At 45.1% G+C, this 15,896-nt stretch overlaps 1 protein-coding gene across 1 annotated transcript; it reads left to right on the forward strand.

Moving 5' to 3' along the window:
- The first annotated feature begins 440 nt into the window (after window positions 1-440).
- GRIFIN (galectin-related inter-fiber protein) lies at window positions 441-5,025 on the forward strand. The gene is made up of 4 exons (XM_032794105.1): window positions 441-452; window positions 3,206-3,285; window positions 3,390-3,552; window positions 4,861-5,025. The coding sequence occupies exons 1-4, from the start codon at window positions 441-443 to the stop codon at window positions 5,023-5,025; spliced, it is 420 nt and encodes a 139-aa protein (XP_032649996.1).
- The last annotated feature ends 10,871 nt before the right edge of the window (window positions 5,026-15,896 follow it).

Below are 15,896 nucleotides of genomic sequence, written 5' to 3' on the forward strand. Positions count from 1 at the left end.
TCCCAGGGGATTAATCCGCAGGGATTTCTTCCGTGCCAACTCCCTGTCAGGAGACCCATCCTAACCAAACAGAGGCCTTGTGCAATAAAGACCAGGTGTTATCTGGGTTTGTAATTCAAACTCTCTACCCTTGCTTCACTGTAATAAAATGATGCCACCATGTCCCCATTCTGGATTGTTTTGTTGCTATTGTAAGCAAGAACACAAGGTCTGGATTAGTGCTGAGAGAATGAACAGTCTGACTTTGCAAGGCAGGCAGAGAGTGGATTTTTCCGTTCTTCTCTTCCCATCAAGGGTCAAGAGGCTAGCTCGCTCCTCTGTCTCTGATAATTCCGCCCCCAAACACACACACACACGTGGTCAGCAGCCCTTATATCAGGCCTTGCTGGCTGCACATCCAGCTGTGGATCGGTCTGACAGTGGAAAGGCAGCCGAGCAAGATGGCACTGCGGGTAAGGGAGAGGGACCAGCATCTGGCATAACTCACCAGCTCAAACTAGTGGTCAGTGTCTGGGGTTCTGATAATTCAAGCACAGGATAGATAAAGAAAGAGCATTGCAGCTGGGGAGAAATCCCAAAAATCTGGCCAGAGCAAAGCTAGAAACCAACAGGTTCATGGGGATTCTGCTTATAGGGCTGCCCTGCTGTTTCAGTAATGAGCCTCAAAAGGTATCTCTGTTATAATCGAGCACAGAAGGACGTTTTAGGGCAACTGACCAGATTGTGGTCTCAGACTGGTGTAAATCCAGACTAACACCACTGACTTCACTGCAGTTATTCCAGAATTACAGTGTTGTGCTGAGATCAGAATCTGGCCCAGTGTCTAGTGGAGTAACCTGAGCAGGTGTCTTTCTTTTGTACGTTAAAATCTCTCCTGGGACAACCACTATCAGAGAGGGAGTTGCTGTTGTGGGGATGTGGAGCACGTTTCACTGTATGTGCTCTAGTGGGTTTAGAGGTGAGATCCAAGTGAAGCCCAGATTGGGATCCAGCATGACTGCCACCCCACTTAGACCTTACAATCAGCTTTGCATGACCCAAGTTTTTCTAAGGGGCAAAGTCTGTGTGTGGCCAACCAGCAGCATGAGAATGGCGGGAAAGTGTTTAGTGGCTCCGTCTTTAGAAGAGGCAAGACAGGAGGCTGGAGATTAACAGTGGAGCTGTCTGAGATGATTGTGTCTCAGCTCTTGCCCTAAGGACATGTGTGTCTGGGAGATGCTAGGCATGGTTTGAATGGAATCCAGTGGCAGAGTAAAGGGACTGGATAAGTGAAGCCCCGGAGGGAGAGAGACAATGCTCTACATGGCTGGGAGTGAAAACTGGGACTGGAGCAGAACCCCAGAGTGTCTGCCAAAACCAGGAGTGATTTCTCCCAGTGATGGGGATGAGCATCATTCAGTGGGGGAAAGGAGGTTATTTGTGCTGTGGTAGCACCTAAGACCCACAGCCACAGACCAAGATCCCTCTCTGCTAGGCACTTGACAACACAGATGGTCAGTGATGGGTAGAGTGGGAATACCGCTAGCGAAGGGAAGCAGGTGTCATTCCCCATGGAGTATGGGGAAGAGAGCGAGCTGTTTCACTTGAATTCATCACTTACTTCAGCTCCCTGTTCCAAATCCTTGTGAGGAAAGTACGCTGAGCCCCAAGCACTTCACTGGGTGAGGATCTCACAAGGGAGATTGTGACACCTCAGGTCCCATCTGCTCAGCATGGACATGACAGATCCCAGGGTATTTTCCAGAAGAACAGTGGCTTGACTAATTTTTCATAGCCAGAATTCCTCTTTTCTCCATTCTGTTGTGCTGAGCTTTGGGCCCCTTTGCTCCTGCCCTCCACCCTTAGTAGGCCTGGCTGCATTTCAGTGATGCTGCTGCTGCGTAAGGCACAGGAGGGAGAGTCGGCTCATAGGAACATCAGAAAAGGGAGGAAATGTCAAGCCTTTCTTATGAAAAATGGGCTGTTCAACAGAAACATGAATTATTGAGAAATGAACCTGCTTTCTCATCTTTGACATGAGTTTAACTCCTGAGACCGGACAAAGATCCCAGCCTGGAAAGCATGAGGTGCGTAACAGTGAGTGAGATGGCGCTTATCCAGCTGCCCATGTTCCACTGACTTGAAGAAAGCTGTGAACAAATAGGAAAAAGTCCAGATGACAGAAACAAAAATTATAAGATGTTTGAAAAATATGACCTCTGAGGAAAGGTTGAAAGAACTGGGCACCTTTAGTCTAGGGAAGGGAAGGCTGAGGGGGAACAGTTTTCAAATATGTAAAAGATTGTTATAAAGAGGATGGTCATCAGTTGTTCTCCATGTCCACCAAGGCCAGGAGGAGAAGCAATCAACTTAGTTTGCAGCACAGGGAAATTTAGGTTGGATAGCTGGAAAAACTTTCTGACTATAAGGAAAGTTAAGCACATAACCAGGTTACCAAGAAAGGCTGTGGAATCTTCCTTAGTGCGCGCTTTTAAGAACAGGTTAGACAACCACCTGTCTGGGATGGGCTAGGTATGCTTAATCCTGCCTTAATATGGAGAGATGGACTAGGTGATCTCTTGATGGCCCGTGTCTATGATTCACTATTCCCCTCTGATCAGTTCCTGCCATTCCAACCATCCCTCAAAGCATCTCAAAGTCTCATGCTCAGGACTCTGAAGATTTTGCACTGTTGAGGATGAGGAGGGGAAGAAGGATTTCCTTGATTTCATAGCAAACAGGTTTTTATGCAGGTTTTTTGCAGCAAGAGCCCTGGCATTTCTCTGTCAGTTGGTGCAGAGCAGTGATTTCTCAGCTATCAGCAGATGAAATGGGATTGGCCAGCCCAAAACATCTTTTATAAAGAGCAGGGCTGGATTGGAGAGAAAGGAGAATTCTGAAAGCAAAAAAGGCTGAGCTGCTTTATGTTTATTTTATGGCATTGCTGAGTGACAAAGAGCTGGAGGGAGAGAGGAAGAGGAAGACAAGAGAAAAGAGGAGGAGAAGATGGGAAAGAGAGAGAGGATGAAAAGTGACCCAGTAATAAAGCTGTGGAGGGAATGGGAAAGGAGAGAGAGGGCAGGGGAGAAAGCTGAGATACGTTTCTTTATTGCTGGAAAGCTTGTCTCTCTCACCCACAGAAGTTGGTCCAATAAAAGATACTATCTCCCTCACCTTGTCTCTCTTCATTGCTGAGTATCACTGACTTGTTTTTTTTCATTCACAGTTCGAGGCATTGTACCCAGAGGGGCTGTGTCCTGGCTGGAGCGTGATAGTTAAAGGTGAAACAAACTCCAATGCAAATATGTAAGGGCATTATCTGCAGCCATTTTTCAGAGCATCATGGTGTCTCATGGGACCCAGCTGCCAGGCTTCATGGGTTTGAATCACTCATTTCTCTCGTTTTTTAGGTTTGAAATTAATTTCTTCTGCAACGCAGGAGACCAAATCGCTTTCCACTTTAACCCTCGCTTCACTGACTCCAAAATCATCTGCAACTCCTTCCTATCCAATCTCTGGGGGCTAGAAGAAGTAACTGACACCTTCCCCCTAAAAGCAAAGGAACCTTTCCAGGTAATTCAATATCAACCCCACAAATCTGCTGGGAGAGACACATCACTGCCAGCCCTGGAGTTGGGACCAGCAGTACAAATCATTCAATCCTTCCTTCAATGCACAGTTCTGCTCAGTTCCACTGTTGTAAACCTGGAGTAACTCCACTGACTTCATTAACTCCAATGACAAAACAGGAGAACAGAAATTTGACCTAGTTAGCACTCTGGGCCATATTCAGCCTGGAGTAAAGATGCAGGTATAACTCCCTGGGCTTTGTTTAGCAGGGATGTAAATGGTAAGGTCAACTGCACATCAGTTATAAGATGACTATAAACAGATGTAAGCAGTTAAGTGGTGTGACTTGCACTGCCATGCTATACAGGGGCTGTGCAAAGCAAGTGTAATGTACAATGCAAGTGGATGGATTAAGGGTATGTGTGATTAGCAGGAAAATCAATTAACAAGAAGGGGTCAGACAAAGCATCCCCCCCTTCACACACACACTTTAAATTATACCCACAATGCCTATGGGGAACTGCAGACCTAATTTATCCCCCCAGAACACCAAAAATCAATGTAAGCCAGTGGTTCTCACCCTTCCCACACTACTGTACCACTTTCAGGAGGCTGATTTGTCTTGTGTACCCCCAAGTTTCACCTCACATAAAACTATTTGCTTACAAAATCAGACATAAAAATGCAAAAGTGACAGCACACTATTACTGAAAAATTGCTGGCTTTCTTTTTTTACCATATAATTATAAAATAAATCAACTGGACAATAAATATTATACTTACATTTCAGTGTATAGTATATAGAGCAGTATAAACAAGTCATTGTCTCTATGAAATTTTAGTTTATATTGACTTCGCTAGTGCTTTTCATGTAGCCTGTTGTAAAACTAGGCAAATATCTAGATTAGTTGACGTACCCCCCTGGAAGACCTCTGCACACCCCCAGGGGTACATGTGCCCTGGCTGAGAACCACTGGTGTAAGCTACATTTGTTTTGCACACTCCCTGGATGCCAAATGGATGCTAGTTACTCTGCTTTGCCATTTCTCATCTCCACCAATGAACCCAAAGGCCCTGTGTTTGCATTCAGTCTAGTCTCTGGGCCGTGGTTTCAGCTACCACTAAACAAAGGGGTGTTATCATTGTTCCCTTAGTTAGCCTGAATGGAAGGTGGCTAGCACACCCATCGGTGTCCTAGAGGGTTGTCACTGATCACAGATCAGACATGCTTTCATTTGTGCTGGATCAGCTTCTCTGGTGATGTTTCAGACCAATTCCTGGAGATCCTAACTCTCACTCTCTCTCTTTCAGATCGAAATCTACTCTGACCCAGACTATTTCCATGTTTCTATTGATGAAAACAAAATCCTCCAGTACAAGCATCGGCAGAAACAGCTCTCGGCTATCACCAAACTGCAGGTCGTGAATGATGTCAGAATTTCTTCAATGGAAATCACCAAACGTGGTCTTTATTAGGCACTAAAGCTGGGACAGGCTTTCCAGCCTACCCACCCTTAAGAGCCCTGTCCCAGTAGGCAACTGGTTACCCTCTCTCCTCTCTTTTCCACCCATCCTCTGTTGTCTCCAGCAGGAGGGATGTTGCTGGAGAAAACTATAGCACAGAGTTGTCATGCCCATGATGTACTGTATCCTAGCAATACAATGGCAATACACAGCTAGCTTGTTAATGTCAGTCAGTCCAGAGCCCGAGAGTCATTCTGACGCCATGTGCCCTACGGTGAGAACTGGCAGTCTAGGCATTTTCATCCTTGTTTGTTGTAATGAACAATGGCCCTCCACACAGCAGTTTGTGCTGTGTGGCAGTCTGCACTGAAGGGAAAGAACATTTAAATTTTATCTGAGAAAATATTCCAACTCCAGAATAGGGTATGGATTAGCTACACCTCTCAGATATGGAGGCATTGATCTAGGAGTTGTGTAAGAATGATGCCAGCAGAGAGGGGCATGTGCCTACTGGAGCTTGGTACAATGTCAACATGATCACCAATAAAATCTGAAAAATGGCACCGTATGAAGTGGCTTCTACATTCATTGGCCCAGTGTCCCTGCTCACAGGCAGCCCCTTGTCCTCCAGGAGAGGAGATGATCCCTGGCAAAAGGTAGCAGATGACTATGCTCCTTGCTCCTGCCCTCATACAGAATGAGGCCTATCCATCCCCTTAGAAAAAGCCCTGGTTTAAAACTCCACCAATTGGTCAGGTCAACTGAATTATTCCTCCCCTGGGGCTCTAGCCAGGGTCTGATTCTCCAGCCACAGGGTACAAGCAACTCTCATTGACTTCTGAGGGAGTCACTTGTATCCAACAGAGGGAAAATTAGGCCCTTTGGCATGAAAGGAGGGTGTGACCCAAGCTCCTGTTCAGAACCTGGGGAATAAAATTTGTCACATAACTAATTTTGAAAGATTTCTCGGAATAATTTTGTCCATACTGTAACGATATGCATATCTGCTCTGCTCTAACTCTGCCAACTCTCCTGTTATGATACAGATCTCAGGCGTGATTTTGTGGTCAAAAAGGGGAGGGGCTTAGAGGAGCACTGAGCCAAGGTGATTTTGTTAGAAAGCAAGGCAGACATGACCAGGGCGGGCTTTAGGAAGTGTGTGGCCCAATTTGAACAGTTTCGACGGGGCCCCAGGGAGGATGACTAAAAAATAAAACAACCACATGTAAAAAAAACACGTGGGGCTTGTACTCACCGGGCAGTGCTACGAGTCTTCGGCAGCACTTCGGCGGTGAGTCCTTCACTTGCTCCAGAGCTCCAAAGTGCCACCAAAGACCCAGAGAAAGTGAAGGACCCGCCGTCGAAGTGCCGCCAAAGACCCAGAGCACCGCCAGGTGAGTAAAAATTAGAAAGGTGCATCTAGCCAGGAAAGGGATTCTCAATGGGCGCGGGGCCCTCTTAGGCGTGGGGCCCGATTCGGGGGAATTGGTGGAATAGGCTTAAAGCCAGCCCTGGACACAACTAGAGTCCATGCCAAGGGATCCTAGGAGGACCGAGTTCTAGCAATTATGTTTTTCAGGATAAGCACAAGGTGCCATATTTTTAGCGGCTAGACTCAATCTCTCTCTCCCTTTCCTTCTTCCTCCCTTCTCAATCCAATGGAATCAACACACACTCACTTGTTCTTCTGTTTCTCCTTCCCCTTTTCCTCTCTGACATTGTCCACCTCCTTCTCCTCTTTTTGGGGTATTATGCGTATAACCCCTTGACTGCACTTCAGCAGGGGAAGGGCTGCCAATGGACAAGCTTGCATACTGTGACATAAAAATGTCACCATTGTTAAATATGAATGTGAATTAATTCAAAAGGGCAAGTACATGTGCCCTCAAATCATCCCCTTGCTCCACAGGCATTAGATAGAGTGTGTTCCAAATGGCAAGCCATACAGGAAGAGGACAAATGGCTGCTATCTGCTATGCTGCCAAGAGGATACACTATGTACTCATCACAGCTCCTGTACAATCTCTGGTCATTGGAAGGAGTCATTGGAATTGTTATCTATCCAGTGAAAAGTCAAAGTTTTGCTCTGGCCTTTTCAGAACCCTTTAGTTTGATTGGCTGAGGTCATTCTCCTTTCCTTCTATTTATAGTCTTAATGACCTAAGAGGAAGAGATGAATAGTCTGCCAATCACAGCACAAAATACTGCAAAATCTATGAGTCTTAAAAGTGTACGATATTTCCAGACTAAAACTCGAGGACATTATGTTCTCATTGTAAAGCCTGTACTGGGAACACAGGAAGGCTCAGAATAGATGTGGTCACATTAAAAAGAATAGAAAATATGTTTTGTAAATGGCAACCATGCCGGTTACAAGACAGAAGATGGAAATTGTGATAGATGTACCTGGGTGACAGGAGTCAGCACTTAGTCTCCTTGTTCATCAAGTCCTTACCACACACCAAGTTGCATCTTGACCTGGAGAATCTCTCTTTTTGGAAGTGAAACTCTCTTTCACTTTCCCTGTTCAGTCCTTTTTGGAGCTTCCAACCGCTCTGAAGTAAAACAACCACTCCTGGGTCCCATTGCCCAGCTGGGGGTCAGTCTCAGAGGTGCGGGCTTATTTCCAGAGGAGTTCCATTCATAGTCTGATCCAGATCCAAGTGACAGTGGTCAAAACCCACAGTTAACTCTGCTGAAGTCAGTGCAGTTACATGGGCATAAAACAATGCAAGTGCAATCAGACATAGGACCTTTATGGCATAAAATTCGCCCTGTCTCTGAGAACGCTTAACTATATTTGGAAGAAAGTGCTCTTTTTATTTGTCCCTGGAGGGAAGTTTCATGGTACTGATTATGCTTCATGGGGGAAAACTGATGAGGGAATTTATAACAATAATACTTTGCACTAAGCCCCAGCTATGTCCCACCACTATATAAATATTCCATTATTTCAATTACTTCAGTCATTGAGCCTGGATGAACAGGGCCAACATATTTCAGGTACAAATAAATAAAAAGAGGTGCCATAAAAAATTAGCCAGCAACATCCAATTGCGTCATGTCTCTTCTAACATGCAGGCTCCCTCAGCCTGCCCAAGAGCTAATTAGCTGATCTTACTCGTTCATCATCTGCATAGGGAAACAGAGTGCAAACTTTCCTGACACATCAGTGGAGCTGCTGTTGGGGTAGAAATGTTAACCACTCCACCCTCACACTGAAACTTTTGCTTCCCTGGCAATGAAAGGTATTTAATGACTCCTAGCTGTAGCATGTCTCATTCTTGCAGATAGAAATGCTGATATGGAGCAACTAATAGCCATAGAGGATCCCTGGAGGCAAGACATACACCATAGCTCAAGTAGGATGACCAGATGTCCCGATTTTATAGGGACAGTCCTGATATTTGGGGCTTTTTTTTTTTTGGACTCCTATTACTCCCCACCCCCATCCCGATTTTTCACACTTGCTGTCTGGTCACCCTAGGCTCAGCATTATGGAATAGTCTCTCTCATGCCTCCACTGGAACTGGGATATACCCTCTGGCTCAGAGTAACCCTTTTCTGCCATTTGTTGATCACTACATTTGAGAAGGAGCTTGAGAAAAAAAATTAAGCTGCCTGATGTTGATGGTGATTTAGGCTTCCTTTGCTGGCCTGCCACTGCCTGCATCAGGCCTCTGGATCAGTGTCATCTACTGCTGCTCAGGTTAGCCTGAGAGGTTTGTTGAGCCCCAGGAGCCCATCTCAGAAGAGCATGAGGCATGTTGATGGTGGTGGGAGGCTGCTGATTACTGGTCTTTTGGCTACAAGAAAAAGAAACGAGGCCTCTTCCCTCAGCTTTAAAAAGGCTTCCTATTAATGGTTAGGGAGCTGAAACAGGTGGGAGCTGATGAACAGGACGCTCCCCCACAGATATATATGAATCCCTTGGAGAGTTTAAAACCTAGTTAGAAGACAGAGGAGCACAATCGGCATATGTTCTGCAGCCCTAATGGAGATTAATTCACCCCCAGTGAACACCCCTAGTCTTATGCACCCCCAAAGCCATAGCTTCATTATGTCCCATTTAAAATGACCGTGCACAAGAGCTGGAGCCATGCTCAGAAGCATCACAGAATGCTCCCAGCTCCTGGATATGTCGGGAGAGGCTATCTGTTCTTAAGCCTTCTTGGTGGGCTAAGGCATGACTGTAGTTATAAAAACAGAAGCTGCTGCTGTTACTGGTTTATGTGAAAGAGAGAGGAAACCTAAAAAAGATGCTCAGCTCCTAACCTAGAACAGCAAGAGAGAGGAAGATTTACAGGCTAGAAGAGACCATGTGTCTGACAATAGCTGAGACCCCATGATTTCCAGTCTGAAGAAGTCCTCTCCCTGCCTGATACATGCTCAGACCGATTTAGCAAGAGTTTCTGGCCTGTAACCGTCTCAGGCTAGAGTTTCTTGCCCAGGAGTTTCCTTACTAGGAGGGAATGCTGAATCTCAATGTACTTAAACAGGTTGATGAGTGTCTTTTTACTGACAGTGTATTTTGTCCCTAGTTGTTGTTACCTGGGGCAATAGAGAAGTCCTTATACCTGTAGCAGGGCCTGATCTTCCTCTCATTTATACTGGTTTTACATCGTAGCTCCAGCATCCCTGATCCTTGTAATGGATTCCGTGCCTGCTCTGCTCCTCTGTGGTGGCCCCCTGGATCAGAGCCCCGCACAGCTTCGCTGAGTCAGGCAGCATCACAGACAGGAGCCCTGCAGGTGTCTGATGGATATGGTGTCCGCCGATGCCTGTGACATTCAGAGTCTGGTCATGACTCTGACACTCTTAATAATTGTCACATTTCTCTGCAAACAAGCTCTGGCAACTCCCCCACAGCCAGCTGAGCACCCTGGCTCACTAATCAGTGGCAGTCACGTCCAATCAGCAAAGCATGCTGTCCAGTGACATCAGACTAAGTGGGGTTCTCTATGCCAGCCTTAACAATGGGCTCTTCTCTGACCACATGGGTTGCTGGGTCTAGGGTGACCAAATGTCCCGATTTTGCAGGGACAGTCCTGATTTTTGGGTCTTTTTCTTATATAGGCTCCTATTACACCCCCCCCCACACACACACACACACCACCACCACCACCCCGTCTCAATTTTTCACATTTGCTGTCTGGTCACCCTAGCTAGGTCCTACCTTGGAAAAGCTAGTGCAGGATGCAGGAGGAATGGGAAAAGTGGCTCATTGCCAGTGCTGACCCATTTGAAAGGTGGAGATGCAGAGCCAGCACGAGGTTTGCAGCCTTGAACAAGACTGATTTACCCCCACTGCCACTGTAATCCCTTAGCCTTGTTACTAATTCTCCAGTGATCAACTTCCATTTTGCCTTTTTTCATTCCCTGGGCAGTGACTCCTGCTGGAGAAAGCAGAGCTGATTGCGGCAGGCCACTGAACTTTAGCCAGCAATTTTCTGTGAACGTCAGCCCATGTTTCTAAATTACTCCCTGGGCCATCGTTCTATAACACTTGTAATTCCCCCGCCCTTCCCTCCCCCCTACACCATTGTCACTGAACCTGGTGCTGGAGAGAGCAGAGCTGATTAGCAATAGGCATCTTCTCCACCCACCACCACTCTGATCTCATCTCAGGATCTAGCAGACTCCAGCCTGGGTTTCTCATTTACTGCCCAGGCCTCGAAGCCCCATAAATCCACAGGATTTGTGGTTTCTTTATGAGGGAACTGAAGGAAATGTGCCTTCTTTCCAAGAAACTGGGTGGGGGGATGGAGAAATAATTCACTATTCTAGGGTGAGACAGTTCCTAGTGCTACCAGCCAGGACCCGCTGCATGAGGTCTGCCACAGTTTGGATTAGCAAGTCTCAGTGGAGACTGTGCTGGAAAGGGGGTAGATGCTTTTTCCTATGGAATTTGTGGGGAAGAGGATTTCTTAAAAACACAGGACAAAGCCTGAAGCATTTGAATCATTTCAACTTGGATGAAAGACTCCAGCCTCATGGCTGTGGGGCTAGGGGTGAGGGCAGGTACCATCCTCAGACACTTGCTGCCTGGTGGTTCTGGAGATTAAAAGCAGGCTCAAGAGAGATTATCTGAAATCAATAGACATAATACAAAGGGAAGGTACTGGAAGCTGAAGTCCTCAGATTATTTGACAGTTGTACTATTATATAATACCAGTGACCTCGGAAATGTTACTTATTAGCCTATCAGGATCCAAGTTTATGACACACTCCAGTTCTTGTGGTCTGCTCAAAACCCTCCCCCTTCAGCGTATTTGGATGCAGCACCACATCACCTAAAGGTAATAAAGCTAATCAAATCTCTTGCTTCATCAGAGCAGAAGATGATTGCCTGTCGAGACCAGGAATTAATTCTCTATCCCATCCCCTGTAATAATAAAAATACTGAGCTCCTATATAGCACTTTTCATCGCTCTACCGCAAAATGCTTTGCAAAGGGAGGGCAGCACCATCACCTTGTTTTACAGGTGGAGGACAGAAGGCACAGAAAGGGGAAGTAACTTGGCCAAAGTCACAGAAGAGGTCAGGTCAGTGGCAGAGCCTGAAATAGAACCCAGGTCTCCTCAGTGTCCTACCCATGGGAATACACTACCTGCCTGCAGCCGCCTTCTTCATGGCCTTACTCTGAAATCCTGGCCATCTCCTACCAGCCTTTATGGACTAATACTCCGGCTTTCAACCTTTCCAGATGACTGCACCCCTTTCACGAGGCTGATTTGTCTTGCGTACCCCAAAGTTTCACCTCACTTAAACTACTTGCTTACAAAATCAGACATAAAAACACAAAAGTGACACAGCCACACTATTACTGAAGAATTGCTGACTTCCTCATTTTTACCATATAATTATAAAATAAATCAATAGGAATATAAATATTGTACTTCCATGTCAGTGTACAATACATAGAGCAGGATAAACAAAGCATTGTATGAAATTTTAGTTTGTACTGACTTTGCTAGTGCTTTTTATGTAACCTGTTGTAAAACTAGGCAAATATCTAGATGAATTGATGTACTTCCCTGGAAGACCTCTGGGTACCCGCAGTGGTATGCCTACCCCTGGTTGAGAACCACGGGACCAATAAACAGACCCAGGATTGCAAACTCAATGGGCAAGATCCCATTAAGTGTGTTTTGCACCACTCAGCAAGCCAGGTCCCACACGCTGTGTGTTATGCTGGACCACCAAAGTTAGAGAAGGGGCCTAAGCCTGTGAGCAGTGAATTAACCTAAGGTACATTATCTCCTGCTGCTACGAGCTTTTCTTTCTATGCTTGGGGCTATACGTTATCCTCTCTCCTACTTCCTTTGTTTCAGATTCCACACTAAGTGCTGATCTAAGTGCCACGCATATCCCTGTTTACTTTCCTCGCATTTAACACAACATCCTGTCCCAAAAATAAGATGTCTGGGTGATTTACAGCACCAGCTGCCCCTTGGCTGTCAGAAACAGGAACAAAACTGAGGCTCAGCCATTTTCAGCACTTAACCTTGGCCTTTGCCCTAAGCTCTAGCTGCGGTGCTAGCACACTAAGCCCAGAGGTTGCTGCCTCCCAGAGGCCCAGCAGTGAATGACCAGCTATAGCTTCTGTAAATTACTTGGGGTGCTTATAGGAGAACCACTTCACGAATATAGATTATGCATTATTACTACAGAGAAAAGGCAATCTCCACAGGGGATCCTTTTCTTACCAAGGACTGAAAAATGTGGATTTTGAACCTTTCAGAATGTGGGGGTGTTTGGTTCAGCCTATTAGAGAAAGCAGAAATATTCAGAACCAAAAGTGGGTACTCAGATTCCAGGTACATCTCCCTTTGTTACCCTCCTAAGGGCTGCAGAGTAGGAATCCTCACGATTTCCTGCGTTTGTACAGAAAACATATCAGGTTTTACGTGTAATAAATGTCATTTGATCTCCAGCCATTGTTACAAAAATGGCCCTACCACAGCAACTCAAGCTAACCTAAACCATATAAACCCCAGCAGCTCCAAGCAGAAACAAATAGAGTAAGGGTCAAAATGTCCCCTGGGAGATAGACATACTCCCTCCCCTTGTATTTTACTTGCTCTATTCTCCCTGAAACCATTTACTGGTAATAACATTTTTATTCTAATAGCTCTTTTCCCTCTGCCTTTCCTTCCTGTCTCTTTCTGTTTCCACTCCACTTCCCTCTATGCCTGCAGCTAGGAGTGGGTAAACCACACTGTCAAATTTAAAGCCTTTGTCATATGACGCCCCCAATTAGCAATCAGCTGATCCAACTGAAAATCCTTTGTCTTGCAATGACCTGGTAGTCAGTTGCTCATGCTTATGGGTGCAAACAGAGGAAGTCTGTTAGAGTTTTGCAAGTCTGGAAGTGTTTAGGTAGACTGAGATTCATGTAGTGCCTTGGTGATTGGGAAATTGATGGTCTCTGGATAATCTAGTAGCTCTTTGCTATCCTGGGCTCTTCTTCTCAGTTGTACTGGCATTATTCAGGTGTAATGCCACTGATGTGAAACCGGTGTAGCTGAGAGGAGAAGCAGAACCACCTGACTGCTGTGGTTCACCAGGTCTTGTTTATTTGGGCTTCATTTTCAGGCAGGTTCTAAGTATTTCTCCCTGGTGATGAAGGAATGTGTGTTTTACTAAGAGAGTGGATATCTCACTGGTCATCTAAAAAGAGACAGAAAAACAAACCTTCACTTCATTAAACTGATCTAAGCTGTAGCCCAGAAGAGAGAAGGTGCAAGATGCTAGTACTGCCTGTTGCTTTCCTGCTGGGATAGGAGGCGCATATAGATAAATGCAACCCTTAGGGGAAATATATAGGTCCTTGAAATTAACAGGAGCTACAGGATCACAGACCCTCGGGAAACTTGCACATAAGGTCTGAAATCCTTGACTTTCTCGGCAGGAGGGAATCTCAAAAATATCATCATCTGATTTTCATGAGCACCAAATTCAACTCCTCCTCCACGCCCCAAAAATCCTGAGTGAAATAAGCAGTGGCAGCAAGGCTGGTCTTTGCCAGAGAGTTTGTTCCTCTGGTTTTCCCTTTCCTTCCCAGACACCTCAGTGCATTGCGGTGAGAAATTCACAGCTCCCCTTTGAAAAGCCTATCGTGTTATCAAACATATTGATCTGTTGGATGGGGTCAATTTCATGAGAGATGGGTCTGACTGAATATGAGCTCAAGATCACTTGACAATCTTGCTTGTGTATTTGCACTGTAAGTTAGATACGTACAATATTGATTTCTACTGGCAACTAGTTTCAGAGCTAGTACAGAGCTGCTGTGTTTATATTCACTGGCTCGCTTTTTAATGAGATTGGGTCAAATCCTCCCCCTCCCTCACCCCAAGTATATGACTCCATCCATTTAAATAGAGGTCCTACAGGAGTGAATTTGGCCCAGTATTTATCACTCCACAGATTTCTATGTGCTTTCCCTCCTCTCAATCCAACAACAAACTATCTGGGGGGAAATCACTGTTTCAATCACACGAATGTCAATATGACACGTTGTTTGGCCTTGACTCAATTAACACTCAATCAGACCGATTCCTGTCCATATAGTTATATTTTTATCCCAGCCATTGCATTTCTCCTCGATAACAAGAGTGGTAGCTGCAGAACATGGCTTACATGTATGTATGAAAACAGGCATCCAGGCAATTCACAGTCATAGACCCAAAAAATGACATATTGGCTATTTAAAGTACTCAAAAGGACACTCAAAAACTTAAAATTAGTCATTCTTTGATGCTTGTAATTATTCTTAGGAAACTGAAAAAAAAAGTGGCTCAATATTGTTCTCTTCCATTTATCAAACACTGATTTCCCATTTGTTTGTTTTTAAATAGATCTGAAATGTACTTAGCTGGTTTGGTGTATTATCTTTAAATGATATAACAGAGGTGAGTCTGACCTCATGCTAGATTTACCCTGATGTCAATCCATTAACTTCGGTGGAGTTACTCCTGATCAACACTGATGTGAATGCAGAATCAGGCCCACAATGTTTTATGCCAAAAAATCTTTGTGCACCAACAGCATCCATCACGCCAGAACATTTCTGGAAATGGATCGTGTTTGATTAGCCAGCAGAGGGAGCAACAAACCCTAGCTTAGTAGATTCCAGAACAATGGTTCTTTGATTTTTTGATGGCTTGGCTATGACTTAGTATGGACTTTTTGAATAATAGGGTACTGAGACCTCAGAGGACTTACCCTGTCAGGGTAACTTTGGAGGAGGGTAACATTTAAAACTAAAATACTGTAACATACTCCTTAAGGCAAGATATCAGTCCATAAACACATAAAGAGAGAGGTCTCTATTATTTTGTTGCTGCCATTGTTCACCTTGCTTGTGTGTTCTATCCCTTCCTCCACCCTGTGTTCGTCCTGCCAAATGGATATAAACTGGACACTAGGAAGTTTAGACTTGAAATTAGACGAAGGTTTCTAACCATTAGAGGTTAATAGTTAGAAACCTTTGTGAATGGCTTGCCAACTACAGAACCAGTTTCTCCTCCCTTGGTTTTCACACCTCAACTGCTAGAACAGGGCCTCATCCTCCCTGATTGAACTAACCTCTTTATCTCTAGCTTGCTTGCCAGCATATATATACCTGCCCCTGGAAATTTCCACTACATTCATCTGACAAAGTGGGTATTCACCCACGAAAGCTCATGATCCAAAATGTCTGTTAGTCTATAAGGTGCCACATCTCTGCTGCTTTTACAGATCCAGACTAACATGGCTACCCCTCTGATACATTAGAGGAGTGAAGTTCTGGAACAGCCTTCCAAGGGGAGTAGTGGGAGCAAAAGACATATCTGGCTTTAAGACTAAGCTTGATAAGTTTATGGAAGGGATGGTAT

Source organism: Chelonoidis abingdonii, chromosome 9, assembly GCF_003597395.2.
Source record: "Chelonoidis abingdonii isolate Lonesome George chromosome 9, CheloAbing_2.0, whole genome shotgun sequence".
In the NCBI taxonomy this organism is placed as follows: Eukaryota; Metazoa; Chordata; order Testudines; family Testudinidae; genus Chelonoidis; species Chelonoidis abingdonii.